Below are 23,753 nucleotides of genomic sequence, written 5' to 3'. Positions count from 1 at the left end.
GAAGTACAATGCCTGCACTTTAAAGGAGGGGTTTGGGATATTGGCAGCTTGGAGGGATATGTTGTGTATCTTTATGTGTATGCTTCTAAACTGTTGTATTCTGAGCACCTCTGCAAAAACAGTGATAATGTGTGAGTGTGGTGAAAGTGTTGAATGATGATGAAAGTATTTTCTTTTTGGGGATTTTCTTTCTTTTCTGGGTCACCCTGCCTCGGTGGGAGACGGCCGACATTGAAAAAAAAAAAAAATACAGTAGACCGTCGATTAAAATGGTTTCTTTTAAAACATTTTCTCCATTAAACTATTGTCAATTTGCTGCATATTTTCGTTTTACACTTTGTAAAATTCAATGCCACAAGCTGGATGAATGACTTATGACTGACCTGATTTACTGATTTTTCTGAATGATTTGACTAATTTATTGACTGGCTTACTGATTTGACTGACCTGATTTGATTTAGTGACCTACTGAAATGAATGACTCCACTGACTTGACTGACTGACTGGACTACCATCCACCTCAACCCAGAGTAGTGTAGTGAAACTCAAAACTCTTCAAAGGTAGCCTAGATGGGCCTCAGCATGCCTCTCTACTCCATCATCATCGACAAGCACCAGCAACCACAATTTAAGGCAAGAAATATTTTGTTGCATTTTTAGCCTTAAGTAATGGAAAATACATGTAACAATAACGAACAACAATTGTATTTTATTTTTGTAAGATTTGGAGACCTTAACCCTTTGACTGTTTCGGCCATATATATACGTCTTACGAGGTACCGTGTTTGACGTATATACATGTATATTCATAAATTCTAGCGGCTTCAAATCGAGCAGGAGAAAGCTGGTAGGTCCACATGTGAAAGAATGGGTCTGTGTGGTCAGTGTGCACCATATAAAAAAAATCCTGGAGTAGGCAGTGCATAATGAGAAAAAAAAAAGTCCAACCGTTTTTCTTTTTAGTTAAAATGACTTTGTGGTCTATTTTCGTATAGTATTTATTGTTGTATTCTTGTTTTCTTGGTCTCATTTGATAGAATGGAAAACATATTATAGAAATAGAGGTGATTTGGATTGATTTTATTATAAAAAGAACCTACAAATGGAGCTCAAAGTAGGGGAAATGTTTGATTTTTGCCGATGTTCAAAAGTAAACAAATGATGTCAATGTCCAACTAGCCATTCTAATATGCAGTCATGAATGGGTTGATGTTATTTATACAATTATTACAGTATTGCAGTAGTCTGCGTAACAGTAAATCACCTACTTTTTGTTTGAATAAAAATTCAAAATAGAAAGCAAGAGTAATATCAGAGGGGCCTGGAGACGTGACTGATAAACAAAGAAAATGTTATTTTAGGGCCAGGAATGTCTGCATTGTTCATTCTGGACCTTATTTTGAAAATGTCATATTTTTTAATTTTCGTGAAATTGGCCAAATTGCAAATTTCTGACCATGTTATTGGGTAGTTGAAATCGGTAAATGGGCAGTTTCTTGTATTCAATTGATAGAAAAAACGGAGTTCTAAAGAAACAGCTATAAGTTTGGTCGACTGGAACAACTGAATTAGCCAAAAATAGGGCTCAAAGTTGTGAAATCGCCGATTTGTAAATATCGCCAAGGTCACTAACTTCGCGAGAGCATAATTCCGTCAGTTTTCTATCAAATTTAGTTTTTTTTGGTGTCATTACAATCAGGAAAAGATTCTCTATCATTTCATAAGAAATTTTTTTTTTTTTTTTTTTTTTTTTTTTTTAAATTTTGCGACACCAGGAGACACCTCAGGATTGGGGGTTACGACAGTCAATGGGTTAAAAAAAAAAAAAAGTGGTTTGGCTTTTTTTGGGGGTCGCAGGAACATAAACCTATTTTTCCCTCAAGTTCTTCAGTTCCTGTAACACAGCATTTTCAGGAACCTAACTACTGTCTTAACCCCTTGACTGTCGCAACCCCAAATCCTGAGGGGTCTCCTGGTGTCACAAAATTTCAAAAATTATTTTTTCTCATGAAATGATAGAGAATCTTTTCCCGATTGTACTGACACCAAAGAACAAAATTTGATGGAAAACTGACGGAATTACGCTCTCGCGAAGTTAGCAACCTCGGCGATATTTATGAATCAGCGATTTCAACCACTTGGAGCCCTATTTTCCGCTAATTCCATCGTTCCAGTCGACCAAACTCATAGCTATTTCTTTAGAACTCCATTTTGTTTATTGATTGAGTACAAGAAACTGCCCATTTACCGATTTCAACTACCCAATAATGTGGCCAGAAATTTGCATTTGGCCAGTTTTACGAAAATTAAAAAAATATGACAATTTCAAAATAGGGTTCAGAATGAACAATGCAGACATTCCTGACTCTAAAATAACATTTTCTTTGTTCATCAGTCATGTCTTCAGGCATGTTATGCAGACTACTGCAATATTGTAATATTTTTTATTTTTATTATCACACTGGCCGATTCCCACCAAGGCAGGGTGGCCCGAAAAAGAAAAACTTTCACCATCATTCACTCCATCACTGTCTTCCCAGAAGGGTGCTTTACACTACAGTTTTTAAACTGCAACATTAACACCCCTCCTTCAGAGTGCAGGCACTGTACTTCCCATCTCCAGGACTCAAGTTCGGCCTGCCGGTTTCCCTGAACCCCTTCATAAGTGTTACTTTGCTCACACTCCAACAGCACGTCAAGTATTAAAAACATTCGTCTCCATTCACTCCTATCAAACACGCTTACGCACACCTGCTGGAAGTCCAAGCCCCTTGCACACAAAACCTCCTTTACCCCCTCCCTCCAACCTTTCCTAGGCCGACCCCTACCCCGCCTTCCTTCCACTACAGACTGATACACTCTTGAAGTCATTCTGTTTCGCTCCATTCTCTCTACATGTCCGAACCACCTCAACAACCCTTCCTCAGCCCTCTGGACAACAGTTTTGGTAATCCCGCACCTCCTCCTAACTTCCAAACTACGAATTCTCTGCATTATATTCACACCACACATTGCCCTCAGACATGACATCTCCACTGCCTCCAGCCTTCTCCTCGCTGCAACATTCATCACCCATGCTTCACACCCATATAAGAGTGTTGGTAAACTATACTCTCATACATTCCCCTCTTTGCCTCCAAGGACAAAGTTCTTTGTCTCCACAGACTCCTAAGTGCACCACTCACCCTTTTCCCCTCATCAATTCTATGATTCACCTCATCCTTCATAGACCCATCCGCTGACACGTCCACTCCCAAATATCTGAATACATTCACTTCCTCCATACTCTCTCCCTCCAATCTGATATCCAATCTTTCATCACCTAATATTTTTGTTATCCTCATAACCTTACTCTTTCCTGTATTCACTTTTAATTTTCTTCTTTTGCACACCCTACCAAATTCATCCACCAATCTCTGCAACTTCTCTTCAGAATCTCCCAAGAGCACAGTGTCATCAGCAAAGAGCAACTGTGACAACTCCCACTTTATGTGTGATTCTTTATCTTTTAACTCCACGCCTCATGTCAAGACCCTCGCATTTACTTCTCTTACATTATTATTATAATCAAAAAAGAAGCGCTAAGCCACAAGGACTATACAGCTACTTCTCTTACAACCCCATCTATAAATATATTAAACAACCACTGTGACATCACACATCCTTGTCTAAGGCCTACTTTTACTGGGAAATAATTTCCCTCTTTCCTATGTACTCTAACTTGAGCCTCAGTATCCTTGTAAAAAACTATTCACTGCTTTCAGTAACCTACCTCCTACACCATACACCTGCAACATCTGCCACATTGCCCCCCTATCCACCCTGTCATATGCCTTTTCCAAATCCATAAATGCCACAAAGACCTCTTTAGTCTTATCTAAATACTGTTCACTTATATGTTTCACTGTAAACACCTGGTCCACACACCCCCTACCTTTCCTAAAGCCTCCTTGTTCATCTGCTATCCTATTCTCCGTCTTACTTTTAATTCTTTCAATAATAACTCTACCATACACTTTACCAGGTATACTCAACAGACTTATCCCCCTATAATTTTTGCACTCTCTTTTGTCCCCTTTGCCTTTATACAAAGGAAATATGCATGCTCTCTGCCAATCCCTAGGTACCTTACCCTCTTCCATACATTTATTAAATAATTGCACCAACCACTCCAAAACAATATCCCCACCTGCTTTTAACATTTCTATCTTTATCCCATCAATCCCGGCTGCCTTACCCCCTTTCATTTTACCTACTGCCTCACGAACTTCCCCCACACTCACAACTGGCTCTTCCTCACTCCTACAAGATGTTATTCCTCCTTGCCCTATACACGAAATCACAGCTTCCCTATCTTCATCAACATTTAACAATTCCTCAAAATATTCCCTCCATCTTCCCAATACCTCTAACTCTCCTCTCCTATTTTTAACTGTAGTGGAAGGAAGGCGGGGTAGGGGTCGGCCTAGGAAAGGTTGGAGGGAGGGGGTAAAGGAGGTTTTGTGTGCAAGGGGCTTGGACTTCCAGTAGGCGTGCGTGAGCGTGTTTGACAGGAGTGAATGGAGACGAATGGTTTTTAATACTTGACGTGCTGTTGGAGTGTGAGCAAAGTAATATTTATGAAGGGGTTCAGGGAAACCGGCAGGCCGGACTTGAGTCCTGGAGATGGGAAGTACAGTGCCTGCACTCTGAAGGAGGGGTGTTAATGTTGCAGTTTAAAAACTGTAGTGTAAAGCACCCTTCTGGCAAGACAGTGATGGAGTGAATGATGGTGAAAGTTTTTCTTTTTCGGGCCACCCTGCCTTGGTGGGAATCGGCCAGTGTGATAAAAAAAAAAAAAATCCATTTGTTCTCTAGGCTTCCTTAACTTGTTAATCTCACTCAAAACTTTTTCTTATTTTCAACAAAATTTGTTGATAACATCTCACCCACTCTCTCATTTGCTCTCTTTTTCTCCATATACTCTTCCCTCCTTGCATCACTTCTACTTTGTAAAAACTTCTCATATGCTAACTTTTCTCCCTTACTACTCTCTTTACATCATCATTCCACCAATCGCTCGTCTTCCCTCCCGCACCCATTTTCCTGTAACCACAAACTTCTGCTGAACACTAACACTACATTTTTAAACCTACCCCATACCTCTTCGACCCCATTGCCTATGCTCTCATTAGCCCATCTATCCTCCAATAGCTGTTTATATCTTTCCCTAACTGCCTCCTCTTTTAGTTTATAAACCTTCACCTCTCTCTTCCCTGATGCTTCTATTCTCCTTGTATCCCATCTACCTTTTACTCTCAGTGTAGCTACAACTAGAAAGTGATCTGATATATCTGTGGCCCCTCTATAAACATGTACATCCTGAAGTCTACTCAACAGTCTTTTATCTACCAATACATAATCCAACAAACTGTCATTTCGCCCTACATCATATCTTGTATACATTTTTATCCTCTTTTTCTTAAAATATGTATTACCTATAACTAAACCCCTTTCTATACCAAGTTCAATCAAAGGGCTCCCATTATCATTTACACCTGGCACCCCAAACTTACCTACCACACCCTCTCTAAAAGTTTCTCCTACTTTAGCATTCAGGTCCCCTACCACAATTACTCTCTCACTTGGTTCAAAGGCTCCTGTACATTCACTTAACATCTCCCAAAATCTCTCTCTCTCCTCTGCATTCCTCTCTTCTCCAGGTGCATACACGCTTATTATGACCCACTTCTCGCATCCAACCTTTACTTTAATCCACATAATTCTTGCATTTACACATTCATATTCTCTTTTCTCCTTCCATAACTGATCATTCAACATTACTGCTACCCCTTCCTTTGCTCTAACTCTCTCAGATACTCCAGATTTAATCCCATTCATTTCCCCCCACCGAAACTCCCCTACCCCCTTCAGCTTTGTTTTGCTTAGGGCCAGGACATCCAACTTCTTTTCATTCATAACATCAGCAATCATCTGTTTCTTGTCATCTGCACTACATCCACGCACATTCAAGCATCCCAGTTTTATAAAGTTTTTCTTCTTCTCCTAGATGTATGTATATATATATGCATGTGCATGTCTGTGGAGTGTGACCAAAGTGTAAGTAGGAGTAGCAAGATATCCCTGTTATCTAGCGTGTTTATGAGACAGAAAAAGAAACCAGCAATCCTACCATCATGCAAAACAGTTACAGGTTTCTATTTCACAGTCATCTGGCAGGATGGTAGTACTTCCCTGGGTGGTTGCTGTCTACCAACCTACTACCTAAAAAAACTGTATAAATAATGTCAATCCATTCATGACTGCATATTAGAATGGCTACTTGGACATTTATTGGAAAATGACATCATTTGTTTACTTTTGAATATTGGCAAAAACCAAACATTTCCCCTACTTTGAGCTCAGTTTCAAAGTTCTTTTCATAGTAAAACAATTCAAAATCACCTCTATTTCTATAATATGTTTTCCATTCTATCAAATGAAACCAAGAAAACGAGAATACAACCATAAATACTATACGAAAATAGACCAAAAAGTCGGCATTTTAATTAAAAAAAAACGGTCGGAGTTTCTTTTCTCAATATGCACTGCCTGCTGCAGGATTTGTTTTATATGGTGCACACTGACCCCACACACCCATTCTCTCACATGTGGACCTACCAGCTTTCTCCTGCTTGATTTGAAGCCGTTAGAATTTACGAGTATGTATACGTCAAAAATGGTGGCTCGTAAGACGTATATATACGACCAAAACAGTCAGAGGGTTAATTGACAGTCTACTGTGTATATATAGGACTAATAAATCTAAATGTATAGATTCAAACTGCCATATTAATTACATCCTCATTTACTAATTTCAGTATTTCTCAGGAGGGACACCTGTGAAAGAATCGGTTTATTATAGATTTGCCTAAGACCCTTTCTCCTGGTCATCATGGGTGCTAACTGCCAGCATTAATAAGTGAACTTTAAATTTTATTTTTGTTTTTCATCAATGAATTTATTTTTTATACATGTACATATGTGTGTGGGGTAAGCTCATAAAAACTGGTTAAGATTGGCTACTATAGCAAATACCTTATAAGAGAACACATATAATAATCAAAACATTTATGTGTGTGCTACTGACCATTTCCCGTTGGGTTTGCATTTGGACGTAGTCTACCGAGACTGTTGGCCCGGCGGCGCACTGGTGCACCAATGTCTTTGCGATGCTGTTTAATAGTTTTACGAGTTGGAGACTCTCCTTCACTGGAGGATATAGAGCCAGCCCGTCTCCGCTGTTGACTCTGTGACTTCCTGCGAATGGTCTGCCGAGGAAGTGACTTTGAAGGATTCCTGTAAATGTGTACAGTTTTTAATGAAGGTATTTTTAAAGCGATAATATTCAGAAATTTTAAGCATCATGGCAAATACTCGAGGGCCTGGTCCCAAATCTGCATACTGTCATAACATACTGGAGTGAGAGATACGGGAGGAAGTGCAAAATAAACCCAGTGAGGAGCAGGGGTGCGGTGGGCACAATAAGGGAACACTATCAACATTCGTGACTCCAAACTATTCAACATCTTACCAGAACATATCAAACAGGGCTGGAACAAGTGTAGAAGTCTTCAAGAGAAAACTGGACAAGTATCTTCACAAGATGCCAGATCAACCAGGCTGTGATGAATATGTGGAGCAGCAACACCCTGGTTAATCAACCAAGCACCAGACAAGCCTGGCCCATAGCCAGGCTCCAAGAGTAGTAAGACTCTAAACTCATCAAAGGTAATGTATGGCAATGCTTAAAATCGTGAGTATCCCTGTATGTAAATTTTATCAAGCATATATGTATATACTGTAATCAGTAAAAGAAAAAGAACTTGTACACACAAACACATACAGGTAGGCCCTGCTTATACAACAGGTTAGGTTCCGGGCTATGGCCGTAATGCAAAAAATCGCTGTAAAGTGAAACATAGCCTTTTCTTCATTTTCAAATGTATGTAAAAGCCTGATAACATGTTTACGCTATCATATATTAAGCGAGCAATAGAGGCAAGCCTAAAAAAATGCATATACAGTACACACGTTATTTCTTTCAAGAAACTGGCCGTATCCCACCAAAGCAGGGTGGCCCAAAAAGAAAAACAAAAGTATCTTTTTAACTTAAGTAATGTATACAGGAGAAGGGGTTACTTGCCCCTTGCTTCCGGCATTTTAGTCGCCTTTTACAACACACGTGGCTTATGGAGGAAGAATTCTGTTCCACTTCTCCATGGAGATAAGAGAAAATAAACAAGAACAAGAACTAGCAAGAAAATAGAAGAAAACCTAGAGGGGTGTGTATATATATGCTTGTACATGCATGTGTAGTGTGACTTAAGTGTAAACAGAAGTAGCAAGGCATACTTGAAATCTTGCATGTTTATCAAACGGAAAAAAAAGACACCAGGAATTCTACTGTCATGTAAAACAATTACAGGTTTCCGTTTTACACTTAGTAGGACGGTAGTGCTTCCCTGGGTGGTTGCTAAATATACACATTACTTACCTTAAAATATTTTTTTCCTTAGCTTATAGCGAGTGAATATATTTACTGTAGAAAGTCTGAATGAATGAAGAATGGGTATAATTGAAAACTGCTGTATTAACGAAATGCTGTAAAGTTGGGCCCCACCTGTGTGTGTGTGTGTATAAATTTAATATATATTAATGTGTCTAAATATGCAAATCCCTATGGGGAGAGAGAGGCTGCAGTTCTTACACTAATAAGGAACCTTCAAAGTAGTCTACTAATAAAAGTCCATCCTTCCCTGATGGTAGTTCTTTTATGTGGTCAGGGGGGATTACTGTGTTTGTTTCAGCAATGCTGGGTGGGCTCCAGCTCCCTACAGGTAAATTAAGCACTGCCTTGCAAGTGCCATGCCCAGCGACCTGTATACACCTTGTTCCCACTTGCCTGTTAGTTGCAACCCTTGGGTGGGCTATGTGCTTGTTGAGGGTATAGAAGGTCAAAGTTCAGTGCTGGCTTCATTGAATCAATTTGCTGGTCTTGCATAGCTATCCCAGCACTGTATGACCCTTGTTGGTTTAGCACTTAGTTATGATTATAATAATGTACATTTTTTTTTTTTCAACAAGTCGGCCATCTCCCACCGAGGCAGGGTGACCCAAAAAGAAAGAAAATACTTTCATCATCATTCAACACTTTCATCTCACTCACAAATAATCACTGTTTTTGCAGAGGTGCCCAGAATACAACAGTTTAGAAGTACAGTGGACCCCCGCATAGCGACCTTAATCCGTGCAAGAGGGCTGGCTGTTATGCGAAATGTTCAGTATGCGAATGAATTTTCCCCATAAGAAATAATGGAAATCAAATTAATCCGTGCAAGACACCCAAAAGTATGAAAAAAAAATTTTTACCACATGAAATATACATTTTCCTACACACAAAGAGAAGGATACATGCACAATAGTAGAGTAGTACATGCACAGTATATATTGTGCATGTACTACTCTACTAAATGAAGAATAAATGACACTTACCTTTATTGAAGATGCAGCAATGACTGATGAGACACTGTCCTGGGAGTGCCTTTTCCTCCTGAGTACTGTAGGTCCTGTTTGGTATTTTCTTCCAGAACAGGCCTTATCACACTGTGTATGCCACTACGATTCTTAAATCTCTCAAACCAACCTTTGCTGGCTTTAAATTCACCAATATGAGCACTAGTTCCAGGCATTTTCCCCTGTTCACCTGGGTGTTAGTCGACTGGTGTGGGTTGCATCCTGGGAGACAAGATTAAGGACCCCAATGGAAATAAGTTAGACAGTCTTCGATGACGCACTGACTTTTTTGGGTTATCCTGGGTGGCAAATCCTCTGGGGTTAATTGTTTCTTGGTATTCTCAATAAGCCACACCAACAACGGTGGTACAGCAGCAGCAGCAGCTGACGGTGGTACAGCAGCAACAGACGATGCTACAGCAGCAACAGACGATGCTACAGCAGCAGCAGACGATGCTACAGCAGCAACTGACGATGTTACAGCAGCAGCAGACGATGCTACAGCAGCAGCAGCAGCAGCAGACGATGCTACAGCAGCAGCAGCAGCTGACGGTGGTACAGCAGCAACAGACGATGCTACAGCAGCAACAGACGATGCTACAGCAGCAGCAGACGATGCTACAGCAGCAACTGACGATGTTACAGCAGCAGCAGACGATGCTACAGCAGCAGCAGCAGCAGCAGCAGCTGACGGTGGTACAGCAGCAACAGACGATGCTACAGCAGCAACAGACGATGTTACAGCAGCAACAGACGATGCTACAGCAGCAGCAGACGATGCTACAGCAGCAACTGACGATGCTACAGCAGCAGCAGACGATGCTACAGCAGCAGCAGCAGCTGACGGTGGTACAGCAGCAGCAGCTGACGGTGGTACAGCAGCAGCAGCTGACGGTGGTACAGCAGCAGCAGCTGACGGTGGTACAGCAGCAGCAGCAGCTGTACCACCAATAGTAGCGATGGTTGATTGGGGTTTATTATACAACCTGGCCAGCTCGGAGACACGCACTCCACTTTCATACTTATCAATGATCTTTTTCTTCATCTCCATAGTAATTCTCACCCTTATTGCTGTAGGGTTGGCACTAGAAGCTTTCTTGGGGCCCATGGTCACTTATTTTCCAGAAAAAATCACCAAAAACACTGTAATAATACGAAATGTTCCGATTGTATGCTTGGATGTTACCGCGGAGGCTGGCTGGTAAACAATGCCACCGGCGGAACATGTGAGTGTGGCTCAGGCCGCACATTGGACGCGTCTCGGACGAAGGGCGGTGAGCGGGTTTTTGGGCGGTATGCGAGGCAAAATTTTTGCGATCAAAGCGTCCGGTATGCAGATTGTACGGTATGCGATGCGTCCGGTATGCGGGGGTCCACTGTACAGTGGACCCCCGCTTAACGATCACCTCCCAATGCGACCAATTATGTAAGTGTATTTATGTAAGTGCTTTGTACGTGTATGTTTGGGGGTCTGAAATGGACTAATCTACTTCACAATATTCTTTATGGGAACAAATTCGGTCAGTACTGGCACCTGAACATACTTCTGGAATGAAAAAATATCGTTAACCGGGGGTCCACTGTATATACATATAAAAATACACAATATATCCCTCCAAACTGCCAACATCCCAAACCCCTCCTTTAGAGTGCAGGCATTGTACTTCCCATTTCCAGGACTCAAGTCCGGTTATATAAAATAACCGGTTTCCCTGAATCCCTTCACTAAATATTACCCTGCTCACACTCCAACGGCTCGTCAGGTCCCAAATACCATTTGTCTCCATTCACTCCTATCTAACACGCTCACACACGCTTGCTGGAAGTCCAAGCCGCTCGCCCACAACACCTCCTTTACCAGCTCCTTCCAACCTTTTCGAGGATGACCCCTACCCTGCCTTCCTTTCCCTACAGATTTATACGCTCTCCATGTCATTCTACTTTGATCCATTCTCTCTAAATGACCAAACCACCTCAACAAACCCTCTTCAGCCCTCTAATACTTTTATTAACTCCACACCTTCTCCTAATTTCCACACTCCGAATTTTCTGCATAATATTTACACCACACATTGCCCTTAGACAGGACATCTTCACTGCCTCCAACTGCCTAATTGCTGTAGCATTTACAACCCAAGTGTTGGTACTACTATACTTTCATACATTCCCTTCTTTGCCTCCACATATACCTCAGTGCACCACTCACCTTTTTTCCTTCATCAATTCTATGATTAACCTCATCCTTCATAAATCCATCCGCTGACACATCAACTCCCAAATATCTGAAAACATTCACTTCTTCCATACTCCTCCCCAATTTGGTATCCAATTTTTCTTTATCTAAATCATTTGATACTATCATCACCTTACTCTTTTCTTTGTTCACTTTCAACCTTTACACACACACCCAAATTCGTCCACTAACCTTTGCAGTTTTTCTTTAGAATCTCCCATAAGCACAGTATCATCAGCAAAAAGTAACTGTGTCACTTCCCATTATGTATTTAATTCCCCTTACTTTAATCCCACCCCTCTCCCAAACACCTTAGCATTTACTTCCTTGACAACCCCATCTATAAATATATTAAACAACCATGGTGACATTACACATCTCTGTCTAAGACCTACTTTTACCGGGAAGTAGTCTCCCTCTCTTCTACACACCCTAACCTGAGCCTCACTGTCCTCATAAAAACTCTTTACAGCATTTAGTAACTTACCACCTATTCCATATACTTGCAACATTTGCCACATTGCTTCCCTATCCCCACTGTCATATGCCTTTTCTAAATCCATAAATGCAATAAAAACTTCCCTACCTTTATCTAAATACTGCTCACATATATGCTTCAATATAAACACTTGATCTACACATCCCCTTCCCACTCTAAAACCTCCTTGCTCATCCTCAGTTCTACATTCTATCTTCTAATTCTTTCAATAATAACCCTACCATGCACTTTTCCTGGTATACTCAGTACACTTATTCCTCTATAATTTTTACAATCTCTTTTGTCCCCCTTCCCTTTATATAAAGGGACTACACGCTCACTGCCAATCCCTAGGTACCTTCCCCTTTTTCATACATTTATTAAACAAAAATACCAACCACTCCAACACTATGTCCCCCCGTGCTTTTCACATTTCTGTCATGATCCTGTCAGTTCCAGCTGCTCTACCCCCTTTCATTCTACGTAATGCCTCACGCACCTCCCCCACACTCACATCCTGCTCTTCTTCACACCTAAAAGATGGTATACCTCCCTGGCCAGTGCATGAAATTACTGCCTCCCTTTCTTTGTCGACATTTAAAAGTTCCTCAAAATATTCTCACCATCTACTCAAAACCTCCATCTCCCCTACTCTGTTTTTAACTGACAAATCCATTTGTTCAACTTCAAAATTTTTTCTTATTTTCATTAAAATTTCTTGACAGTACCTCTCTCACTCTATCAGCCACTCTTCTTTTGCACTCTCTCACCACTCTCTTCACCTTTCTTTTACTCTCCATATACTCTACTCTTCTTATAACACTTCTGCTTTATAAATACCTCTCATAAGCTACCTTTTTCTCTTTTATCACACCCTTTACTTCATCATTCCACCAATCACTCCTCTTTCCTCCTGCACCCACCCTCCTATAACCACAACTTCTGCCCCACATTCTAATTCTGCATTTTTAAAATTATTCCAACCCTCTTCACCCGCCCCCCACTACTCATACCTGCACCAGCCCACCTTTCTGCCAATAGTTGCTTATATTTCACACGAACTTCCTCCTCTTTTAGTTTATACACTCTCACCTCCCTCTTACTTGTTGTTGCCATTTTCCTCTAATCCCATCTACCTCTTACTCTAACTGTAGCTACAACTAGATAATGATCCGATATATCAGTTGCCCCTCTATAAACATGTACATCCTGGAGCCAACCCATCAACCTTTTATCCACAAATACATAGCTCAATTAAAGGCTCCCCATTTTCATTTACCCCTGGCACCCCAAATTTACCTATTACTCCCCTGAAAATTGACGAAATTATGCTCTTGCGAATTTTGATGTGCCAGCAATATTTACGAATCGGCGATTTTGCCGACTTTGACTCCCATTTTAAGCCAATTACATTATTTCAGTCGACCAAATTCTTAGCTATTTCACTAGTATTACTTCTATTCTATCCATTGAGCACACGAAATCGCCAAGTCAACTGTCAACTACAAAATAAAGTGATTGGAAATTGGTAATTTGGCCAATTTAACACAAAGTTCAAAATATTCCAATTTGAATTTGAAAACAGGGTCCAGAATAAACAGTGCAGGTATTCCTGGCACTAAACTAACATTTCCTCTGTTCATTAGTTATGTTTTGAGGCTTTACAAATGAAATCCGTTTTGATTTTTTATTCACATAATGAATTTTTATTCAAACCAAAAAATAGAAGATTTACTGTTATGCAATATTGTAATAATTGTATAAATATCATCACCACATTTGTGAATGTATATTAGACCCACCAGCTGGCGTGTATTAGACGTGAGGTCATTTGTTTACTTTTGAACATCGGCAAGAATTTAATATTTCTGCTACTTTGAGCTCAGTTTCAAGCCATTTCCAGTGCTAAAACCAATCAAAATCATCTCTATTTCTGTAATATGTCTTCCATTCTATCAAATGAGACCAAGAAATAGCAAATACAACTATAAAAAACATACGAAAAAACACCGCAAAGTCGCTGTTTTAATCGAAAATCATGGTCTCAGTTTTTTTCTTTCATTATACGCTGTGTGCTGCAGGATTTGTTTTATGTGGTGCACACATACCACATAGATGTATTCTCTCATATCTAGGCTCAAATTTACCACTCACAGCTTATCAGAGTGAGCTGAGCTCATGGCATAGATCTATGGTTTGGACCCTGAACATAAAGCCGTAGATCTATGGCATGGATCCTGAAAGGGTTAAAATCCCCAACCACAAGTACTCTCACACTTGGTTCAAAACTCCCCATGTATTCACTCAACATTTCCCAAAATCTCTCTCTCTTCCCCAGGTGCATATACGCTTACTATAACCCACTTCTCACATCCAACCTTTATTTTACTCCACATAATCCTTGACTTAATACATTTATAGTCCCTCTTTTCCTGCCATAGCTTATCCTTCAACATTATTGCTACTCCTTCTTTAGCTCTATTAGAAACCCCTGACCTAATCTCATAATAATGCACATGTGGAAATTTATTTGTACCGAAAAATTCTACTACTGGATTCGTATGTAAATATTTTAGTGTCATGGTCACGGTTAGGCCTTACTCCCCCTTACACTCAACAATAACTTTAAATAACTGCGAAGATTAGTGTGCAGATTGATAGACTTATGTCTTAAGAATGATTCAGGTGGGCCTAAATTGTTAGCAAATGATATTAGAATTAATAATGTAGACTTAGACATTGTTATATTAGATAATGAGATTAGGCATATGACAGTAACTAGCATCTCTTTGTGCAAGTGAGGAGAAATGGGGACTCACTAGTGGTAGTAACAACACTTTAGGAGCTCTCCTCAAGTATTCCACATGGCTTACAAAATATTTCATCTGGCAACCAGCAAAGAGAGACAGAGGCCTCCAGATGGACTGTGGACAAGTCTATGCGCCAGACCTGTTTGTGATACTCATTTCGGTATTTTTCCATGTGGGTGGGCGCTATTACATGGGAATAGTTAGCTTGCAGTTAGGGGTGAGCAAAAGCCCAACTTTAACCCTTTGACTGTCACAACCCCCAATCCTGAGGTGTCTCCTGGTGTCACAAAATTTAAAAAAAAAAAAAAAAAAAATTTCTTATGAAATGATAGAGAATCTTTTCCCAATTGTAATGACACCAAAAAAACGAAATTTGATGGAAAACTGACGGAATTATGCTCTCGCGAAGTTAGCGACCTCGGCACTGTTTACAAATCGGCGATTTCGCCCACTTTGAGCCCTGTTTTCGGCTAATTCCCTTGTTCCAGTCACCCAAACTCATAGCTATTTCTTTAGAACTCCATTTTTTCTATCGATTGAGTACAAGAAACTGCCCATTTACCGATTTCAACTACCTAATAATGTGGTCAAATTTGCAATTTGGCCAATTTCACGAAAACTAAAAAATATGACAATTTCAAAATAAGGTCCAGAATGAACAATGCAGACATTCCTGGCTCTAAAATAACATTTTCTTTGTTCATCAGTCACGTCTCCAGGCCCCTGTGATATTACTCTTGCTTTCTATTTTGAATTTTTATTCAAACAAAAAATAGAAGACTTACTATTATGCAGACTACTGCAATACTGTAATAATTGTATAAATAACATCAACCCATTCATGACTGCATATCAGAATGGCTAGTTGGACATTTATTGGACAATGGCATCATTTGTTTACTTTTGAACATTGGCAAAAATCAAACATTTCCCCTACTTTGAGGTCCATTTCTAGGTTCTTTTTATAGTAAAATCAATCAAAATCACCTCTATTTCTATAATATGTTTTCCATTCTATCAAATGAGACCAAGAAAACGAGAATACAACCATAAATACTATATGAAAATAGACCACAAAGTCGGCATTTTAATTAAAAAAAACGGTCGGAGTTTTTTTTTTTCTCATTATGCACTGCGTGCTCCAGGATTTTTTTTTATATGGTGCACACACCACACAGACCCATTCTCTCACATGTGGGCCTACCAGCTTTCTCCTGCTTGATTTGAAGCCGCTAGAATTTATGAGTATATATACGTCAAACACGGTACCTCATAAGACGTATATATACGGCCACGACAGTCAAAGGGTTAAGGTAACTAGCAGCCAAGATTGCTGAGTAACTACACTTTCAATATTAGGCCAAAAGCTAGTATCCCTTTGTGTACATAGATGTTAGCTAGGGAAACCCCAATGAATTCCAGGACCCTCAAGATGTAAGCTGGGGATGCTAATACATTTAACTGCTTGAAGGAACCATTTCTTCTGTGCACATGGCATCTTGGAGATACTTCATCTCTACAGAACATGATCTTAAAACTTTCCTAAGTGAAGCTGGATTAACAGAATCAGAGTAAGGTGCAGATAATACCACTGTCCACAATTAGTGTTATACTGCCATAAATTTTGTCCCCCCAAAAATTTCCAATACCCCAACTACTTTTGAATGTCACTGTTGTATTCAATGACCATTCTAACTCATAGTCTTAATTGTGTTTAATATCTACAGAATCTCTCTCCTTTTTTACTTCTTACCACTTCATTGTTCTATCTTATTTTAATTGAAACTAACCATAGCTTGTCCTCAGTTATTCTACCTCACTTTAAAAAATACTCTATTGCCCAATTTTATTTTAAAATCTTTATTATTGCCCAACATTATTGTAAACTTTTTATTATTGCCCATTTTTGTTTTATATTTTAGTGCCCAACTTTATTGTAAACTTATCTTATTATTGCACTATTCTAGTCTTGAGTAAATTACCCAGTCTTATACTTGCCCAATTTTTACCAATACTTTATTGCCCAATCAATTTTAAACTTTTTATTATTGCCCTTTTTATTTGTTAAGTTTATTACCTAATTTTATTATATACTTTATAATTGCCCTATTCTATTGTAGACTTTATCACCCAACTTTATTTTACTTTTCTTAACCTTTTGTTACCAATTTTTAAGCTTCTATATTCAACTCCAACTTTATCCTGTGTACCATCTTACTGTCATATTATAACCAAGTCATTGCCATTTTTATTTTTTTTTTTATTTTCTTTTGCTACCTTAACTTGTGTATTTTGTCTTGTCAATTTAAATTTAGTTATTCTCTAGTTCTTGTTAACAACTTATATTAGTTAGACACATATGCAACTCTTGGGTATCTTATTGAGGAAACGTTTCGCCACACAGTGGCTTCATCAGTCCATATGAAGGAGAAACTTGAAGAACAGGAGGAGAATGAGGTAATCAGTCCCTCAACCTTGAGTCGATGTGTTCAGTCCATCAATCTTGAATAGAATACGGCATATCAGCGGAGAAGCAGCTTATAAACCGTATGGCAGGAGAGGTGCAGCAGTCATAGGTCGTGTCACACTTGTTCAATGTGGAAGTAGGTCGTGCCCAAGAATTAGGCAAGCGAAGAATTCCTAAGTATTAAGATCCCAAGAAGTTGCAGTGTCTGACTTAGGAATTCTTCGCTTGCCTAATTCTTGGGCACGACCTACTTCCACATTGAACAAATGTGACACGACCTATGACTGCTGCACCTCTCCTGCCATACGGTTTATAAGCTGCTTCTCCTCTGATATGCCGTATTCTATTCAAGATTGATGGACTGAACACATCGACTCAAGGTTGAGGGACTGATTACCTCATTCTCCTCCTGTTCTTCAAGTTTCTCCTATGTATGGACTGATGAAGCCACTGTGTGGCGAAACGTTTCCTCAATAAGATACCCAAGAGTTGCATGTGTGTCTAATTTATCAACATGTCAGTTCTCTGAACCATTCATCTACAAACTTATATTAGACCTTAGTGCAATTACAAGCGAGAGTCTTGTGCCATTGGAAGGCTGGAGGCAGTGGAGATGTCATGTCTGAAGGCAATGTGTGGTGTGAATATAATGCAGAGAATTCGTAGTTTGGAAGTTAGGAGGAGGTGCGGGATTACCAAAACTGTTGTCCAGAGGGCTGAGGAAGGGTTGTTGAGGTGGTTCGGACATGTAGAGAGAATGGAGCGAAACAGAATGACTTCAAGAGTGTATCAGTCTGTAGTGGAAGGAAGGCGGGGTAGGGGTCGGCCTAGGAAAGGTTGGAGGGAGGGGGTAAAGGAGGTTTTGTGTGCGAGGGGCTTGGACTTCCAGCAGGCATGCGTGAGCGTGTTTGATAGGAGTGAATGGAGACAAATGGTTTTTAATACTTGACGTGCTGTTGGAGTGTGAGCAAAGTAACATGAAGGGATTCAGGGAAACCGGCAGGCCGGACTTGAGTCCTGGAGATGGGAAGTACAGTGCCTGCACTCTGAAGGAGGGGTGTTAGTGTTGCAGTTTAAAAACTGTAGTGTAAAGCACCCTTCTGGGAAGACAGTGATGGAGTGAATGATGGTGAAAGTTTTTCTTTTTCGGGCCACCCTGCCTTGGTGGGAATCGGCCAGTGTGATAATAAATAAATATAATTTTTTATATTATTAGATTAAACCTAGTTGTACTTTAGCTCATTCTAGCTCAATACATAGACAACACCAAATTCATTATACAGTGGAACCTCAAAAATCGAACTTAATCCGTTCCAGGAGCTAGTTCTAAATTCGAAAAGTCTGAAATTCGAAGCAATATTTCCCATAAGAAATAATGGAAATACAATTAATCTGTTCCAGAAACCCAAAAATATTCACACAAAAAATACATTTTATAGAGATTAATTACAGTTTTACATACAACAAATACTATAGTTTTTAATTATGTATAGTAATTATGTATAGTAATACATATAAAATAACATTTTTACTTTCCTTTATTGAAGATTGGTGATGGCATCTGGAAGATAGGGAGGAGGAGAGAGGGAGTTGGGGTTAGTGTTTGGAAGGAGAATCCCCCTCCATGAGAACTTCAGGTAAAGCCCTCTCTGGGGTTACTTCCCTTTTCTGTCTTTTAATGCCACTAGGACCAGCTTGAGAGTCACTGGATCCCTGTCTCACAAAATAACTGTCCACAGTCCTCTGTTTCTGGCACCTCTTTAATATTTCCCTAAAATGGGACATGGTTCTGTCACTGAACTTGTTGCAAAGATGGCTTGTTTCAGCTTGCTCAGGGTGGTACTTCTGCACAAACATTTGGACATCATTCCACTTGGCACAAATCTCCTTAATCTTTGAAGAAGGCACCTCATTTACTCCCTATATTAACACCTTTTGCAACATCAGCTTCCTCGATTTGTTCTTTCTTTGACAGGATAGAACCGATGGTCGACTTGTTTTTCCCATACATCCTGGCAAGCTCAACAAGTCTCACACTGCTCTCATACTTCTGTATTATTTCCTTCTTCACATCTATGGTGTTTCTCACTTTCTTTACCACAGGGGTACCACTAGCAAGTTTCTTTGGGCCCATGGCAGCTTATTTCACAGTCCCACAAGCACTAAACACAATGAAATAACTGTAAAATGCGTGAATGAGAGCGCAGGTTAGTGTTCACTCAAGCATAAACAAAGCTAGACTGCTCACGGCGCCTGCGCGGGGACGCGGACAGAGCGGGTGGCAGAAGGTCCCGTACCCGGCGGTCCGAAAGTAGGGGCGCGTTCAATAATAGGGACCCAGTTTGTCTGAAAAAATGGTCCTATTTTCGAAACGTTCGATATGTGATACGTTCAATTTTTGTGGTTCCACTGTATTAGACCTTAGTGCAATTACAAATGAGAGTCTGGTGCTATTTTAATTTGTATTTCTATATTTTTAGTTTATACTTAGTTGTACTTTAGCTCATTCTAGCACAACATCAACTTCATTATGTACATTAGTGACTATATTCTATATGACCAAAGTGCTTTAGCTATTTACTTGTCCAAACTTCCCACTACTACAGATATCAGTACTAGAACTCAACACACAATTCAAGATATAAATAACCACAATTTAAACCTAGAAGATGAATGATCACGTCGACCCTGATATAAACCTCCATAATCTAACACGCAATCAAAACCTACTGGAAAGTAACTGCCTTTATTACACAGCATCACAAGCCAGCACTATCCTAAATAGTGCTAAAAGTCTATCAGTTCTTAACTACAACATCAGGTCCTTAAGCAAACACTATGATGACCTCCTGGCACTCCTTGAGTCGCTAAAGGCACCCTTCTCCTGCACTATTCTTACTGAGACCTGGCTTAAGCAGGACACAATAGATATCGACCCTCTACCAGGATACACAGCAATCCACAACTGTAGACCATACCAAATTGGGGGTGGTATTGCAGTCTATTACTCTAACCAACTATCTTGTATTAGCACCACTTGCTTTAGTGATGAATATGGGGAATACACTTTTGCTAATTTTACCTTAAAAAACCTTAAGACGTCTATACCAATCGGTGCCATTTACCGGATACCCCACACAAACATCCCAAATTTCAGTGAGAAATTAAAGGCACTAATAACAAACAGACAAATGAACAAGCACCACCTTCTCTTAGCTGGAGACTTCAACATCAACCTTGGCCTACTAGATGATCAGCCTGTAACTGATTTCATCAACAATATGAACAACACACTTCTCATACCAACAATAACTAAACCAACCAGGCTCACTGAGACAAGTGCAGCCATAATAGACCACATATGGACCAATATACTAGCCCCCTTTAAATCAGGTATAATCACAGACAGCACTACAGACCACTACCCTACCTTCCTCTTAACAAACATTAGTAAACCACCACTGGAATACAACAAAGTTTCATTTAGACTCCATGACGAGGCCTCAATAAGGAAGTTCACAGCAGACCTAGAGACTGTTGACTGGCCTACAGAATTCTACAAGGCCAATGGTATTGACAATTGGACAGACATTTTTCTTAACAAATTACTTAGACTATACAACAAACATCGTCCTATAAAAACGAAACAGATCATGAATAAATGGCTCGGTTGCCCATGGCTAACCAGCAGCATTCTGAAATCCATTGATAAGAAACACCAATATGAAAAGCAATATAGACAGGGCTTAATACACAAAGATATTCTTAAACACTATTCATCAGTTCTCACCAAAGTAATAAAGAAAGCCAAACAACTGTACTACTCCAGCAGATTCACTGACACAAGAGGAGATATAAAAAAGACCTGGAAAACTCTCAGATTCTGGGCACCCACAAACTGAAAAAAAACAAGAATATTGTCCTAACTAAACCTAATGAAGCACCACTACATCCCACTGAAACAGATAACAAGATAAACGACTTCTTTTCAACCATAGGATCTAATCTTGCCAGCAAAATCCCACGTACCAGCGCCCATGCTGGGGACTATCTAGATGGGAATTTCCCAAATTCCTTCTATCTTGTACCAACTGAGCCCACCAAAGTCACAGATTATAAAGTCACTTGAAAATAACTCAGGGAATCTGTCTCATGTCCCACCATTATTGTACAAGCGAGCGGCCCATTTCCTTTCACATGCTATTTCATTACTTTTTAACAAGCCACTAGAAACTAGCACCTTCCCGAAACTACTCAAGATGGCAAGGGTTACACCAATACATAAAGGTGGTGACCCTACAGATGTAAACAACTATAGGCCAATATCAAACTTACCATTGCTATCCAAAATCTTTGAGAAACTAGTGCACAAGAGACTGTATTCATTTATAACGTCACAAAACATACTCAACCCCTGCCAATTTGGATTCAGGAAAAATAAAAGCACTAATGATGCAATTGTAAAAATGCTAGATCTGCTTTACACAGCATTGGAAAATAAGGAATATCCGCTAGGAATTTTTATTGACCTAAGAAAAGCTTTTGACACAGACCATGGCATCCTACTCCACAAACTTGACCATTATGGTATAAGAGGCCATGCGCTTGCATATTTCAAATCCTACCTTACTAATAGGTATCAGTATGTCACCATTAAAGACACAGCATCATCAACACGGCCACTTGATACTGGAGTTCCGCAGGGAAGTGTCCTTGGACCCCTGCTCTTCCTCATTTACATCAATGATCTTCCAAACGTACCCCAACACCTGAAACCCATTCTCTTTGCTGACGACACGACTTATGTCATCTCTCATCCTAATCTTGCCACCCTCAACACCATTGTTAATGAGGAGCTGCTCAAAATATCAACTTGGATGACAGCCAATAAACTTACACTTAACACTGACAAAATGCACTATATTATATTTGGTAGCAGAGCAGGTGCTGCGCAACTTAACATTAAGATCGACAGCACTCAAACTGCCAGACAAAATGAGGGCAAATTCCTAGGCCTATACCTCGACATTAGCCCTTGTGGCTTAGCGCTTCTTTTTGATTATAATAATAATAATAATAATATACCTCGACAACCAGAATTTCAGCACCCTTATCCAACACGTATCAAAAAAAGTATCCAAAATAGTTGGGATCCTCTCCAAGATACGATACTACGTGCCGCAAAATGCCCTTCTCACACTATACCCCTCTTCAAGAGGGGCTCCTTGGCGTGGTGAAGAGGCTCTTGGTCTGAGGAATTAGCCCTGTCAGTCTTCTTCCTCAGACCGAACCTAATTACCCCCCATTCTCCCCTCCCCTATCCCATCCTCCCCTTTTTCCATTCCTCCTCCTCCTCCTCACCCCTCCCTTTTGCCCTTCCTCTTTTTGGCCTTTGGGATTTCTCCCACAGGCGCGCTAGTTCCTAGGTAGGGGAAAGGACACCGGGGTCCATCCCATTCCATTGAGGTTCTTGGCGGTGGCGTAGTTTGCCATGGAATCTGGATTGCCTGGGGATGTTCCGATCCCTCTCCGGTATCCCGGAGTAGCTTTGGGTGTCTTTCGGGCGACAGGTGTATCTCTGGAAGCCACCTTTTGGATTCCGGGGGTGGTGGCCAAAGGAGGTATGCTTTGTGGCGGATATCCGGCCGCCCTCTCTTTTGTCCACCGAGGTAGCTCGGCAGATGTGAGGTTGCTATCCCGGATTGCTGGTTTACTGGCAAGAAGGGTAGGGGTTCCATGCTGCATCTGTGCTACTAGCGGTGTTGAGGTCCTCTTGGGCGCGGAGGGAGATTTCCGGCCCTTTCATTCCTCCTGGGAACTATTCCTCCCCGCTCCCCCCTTTTTTTATTCTTTTTTTTTTATTTTTATTTTCTTTTCTTCTTTCTTTTTTTTTTCTTAAAAACAAAAGCAAAGGAGTAACCTAACCATGGCAGCCCTAGTCCATGAACCCACTACCCCCGGGCCCCTTCTTGATACCGCACCCCATTCTGACCCTGCCTTGTGTTTAGACCACTCTTCGGACACTCCTGATGCCCCTGTACCTCTTGCTGATGCTGTTTCCTCACCCGCTTCAGGTACCGGGGCTTCGACTGACTCCTTCGATTTGTCTGAACTCCGCTCTCCTTTGACTATGCTTCCGGCTTCTCCCTCTACGGTACGGCAATTTTCGAATCGCCCACCCATTTCACGCCGGACCAACTCCGGTCCTAC

General features: G+C 40.4%; 1 protein-coding gene across 1 annotated transcript in view; it reads right to left on the bottom strand.

Annotated features, from left to right (window-relative positions):
- LOC128703019 (uncharacterized) overlaps positions 1 to 23,753 on the bottom strand; it is an 87,642-nt gene that overhangs the window by 4,908 nt on the left and 58,981 nt on the right. The window contains exon 4 of the mRNA XM_070103640.1: positions 7,130 to 7,338. Coding sequence (XP_069959741.1) covers positions 7,130 to 7,338 — 209 coding nt within the window. The remainder of the gene's footprint in view (positions 1 to 7,129; positions 7,339 to 23,753) is intronic.

This window comes from Cherax quadricarinatus, chromosome 86, assembly GCF_038502225.1.
Source record: "Cherax quadricarinatus isolate ZL_2023a chromosome 86, ASM3850222v1, whole genome shotgun sequence".
NCBI lineage: Eukaryota > Metazoa > Arthropoda > Malacostraca > Decapoda > Parastacidae > Cherax > Cherax quadricarinatus.
The sequence above is the reverse complement of the archived record's forward strand: the minus strand, read 5'-3'. Positions and strand labels throughout refer to the sequence as shown.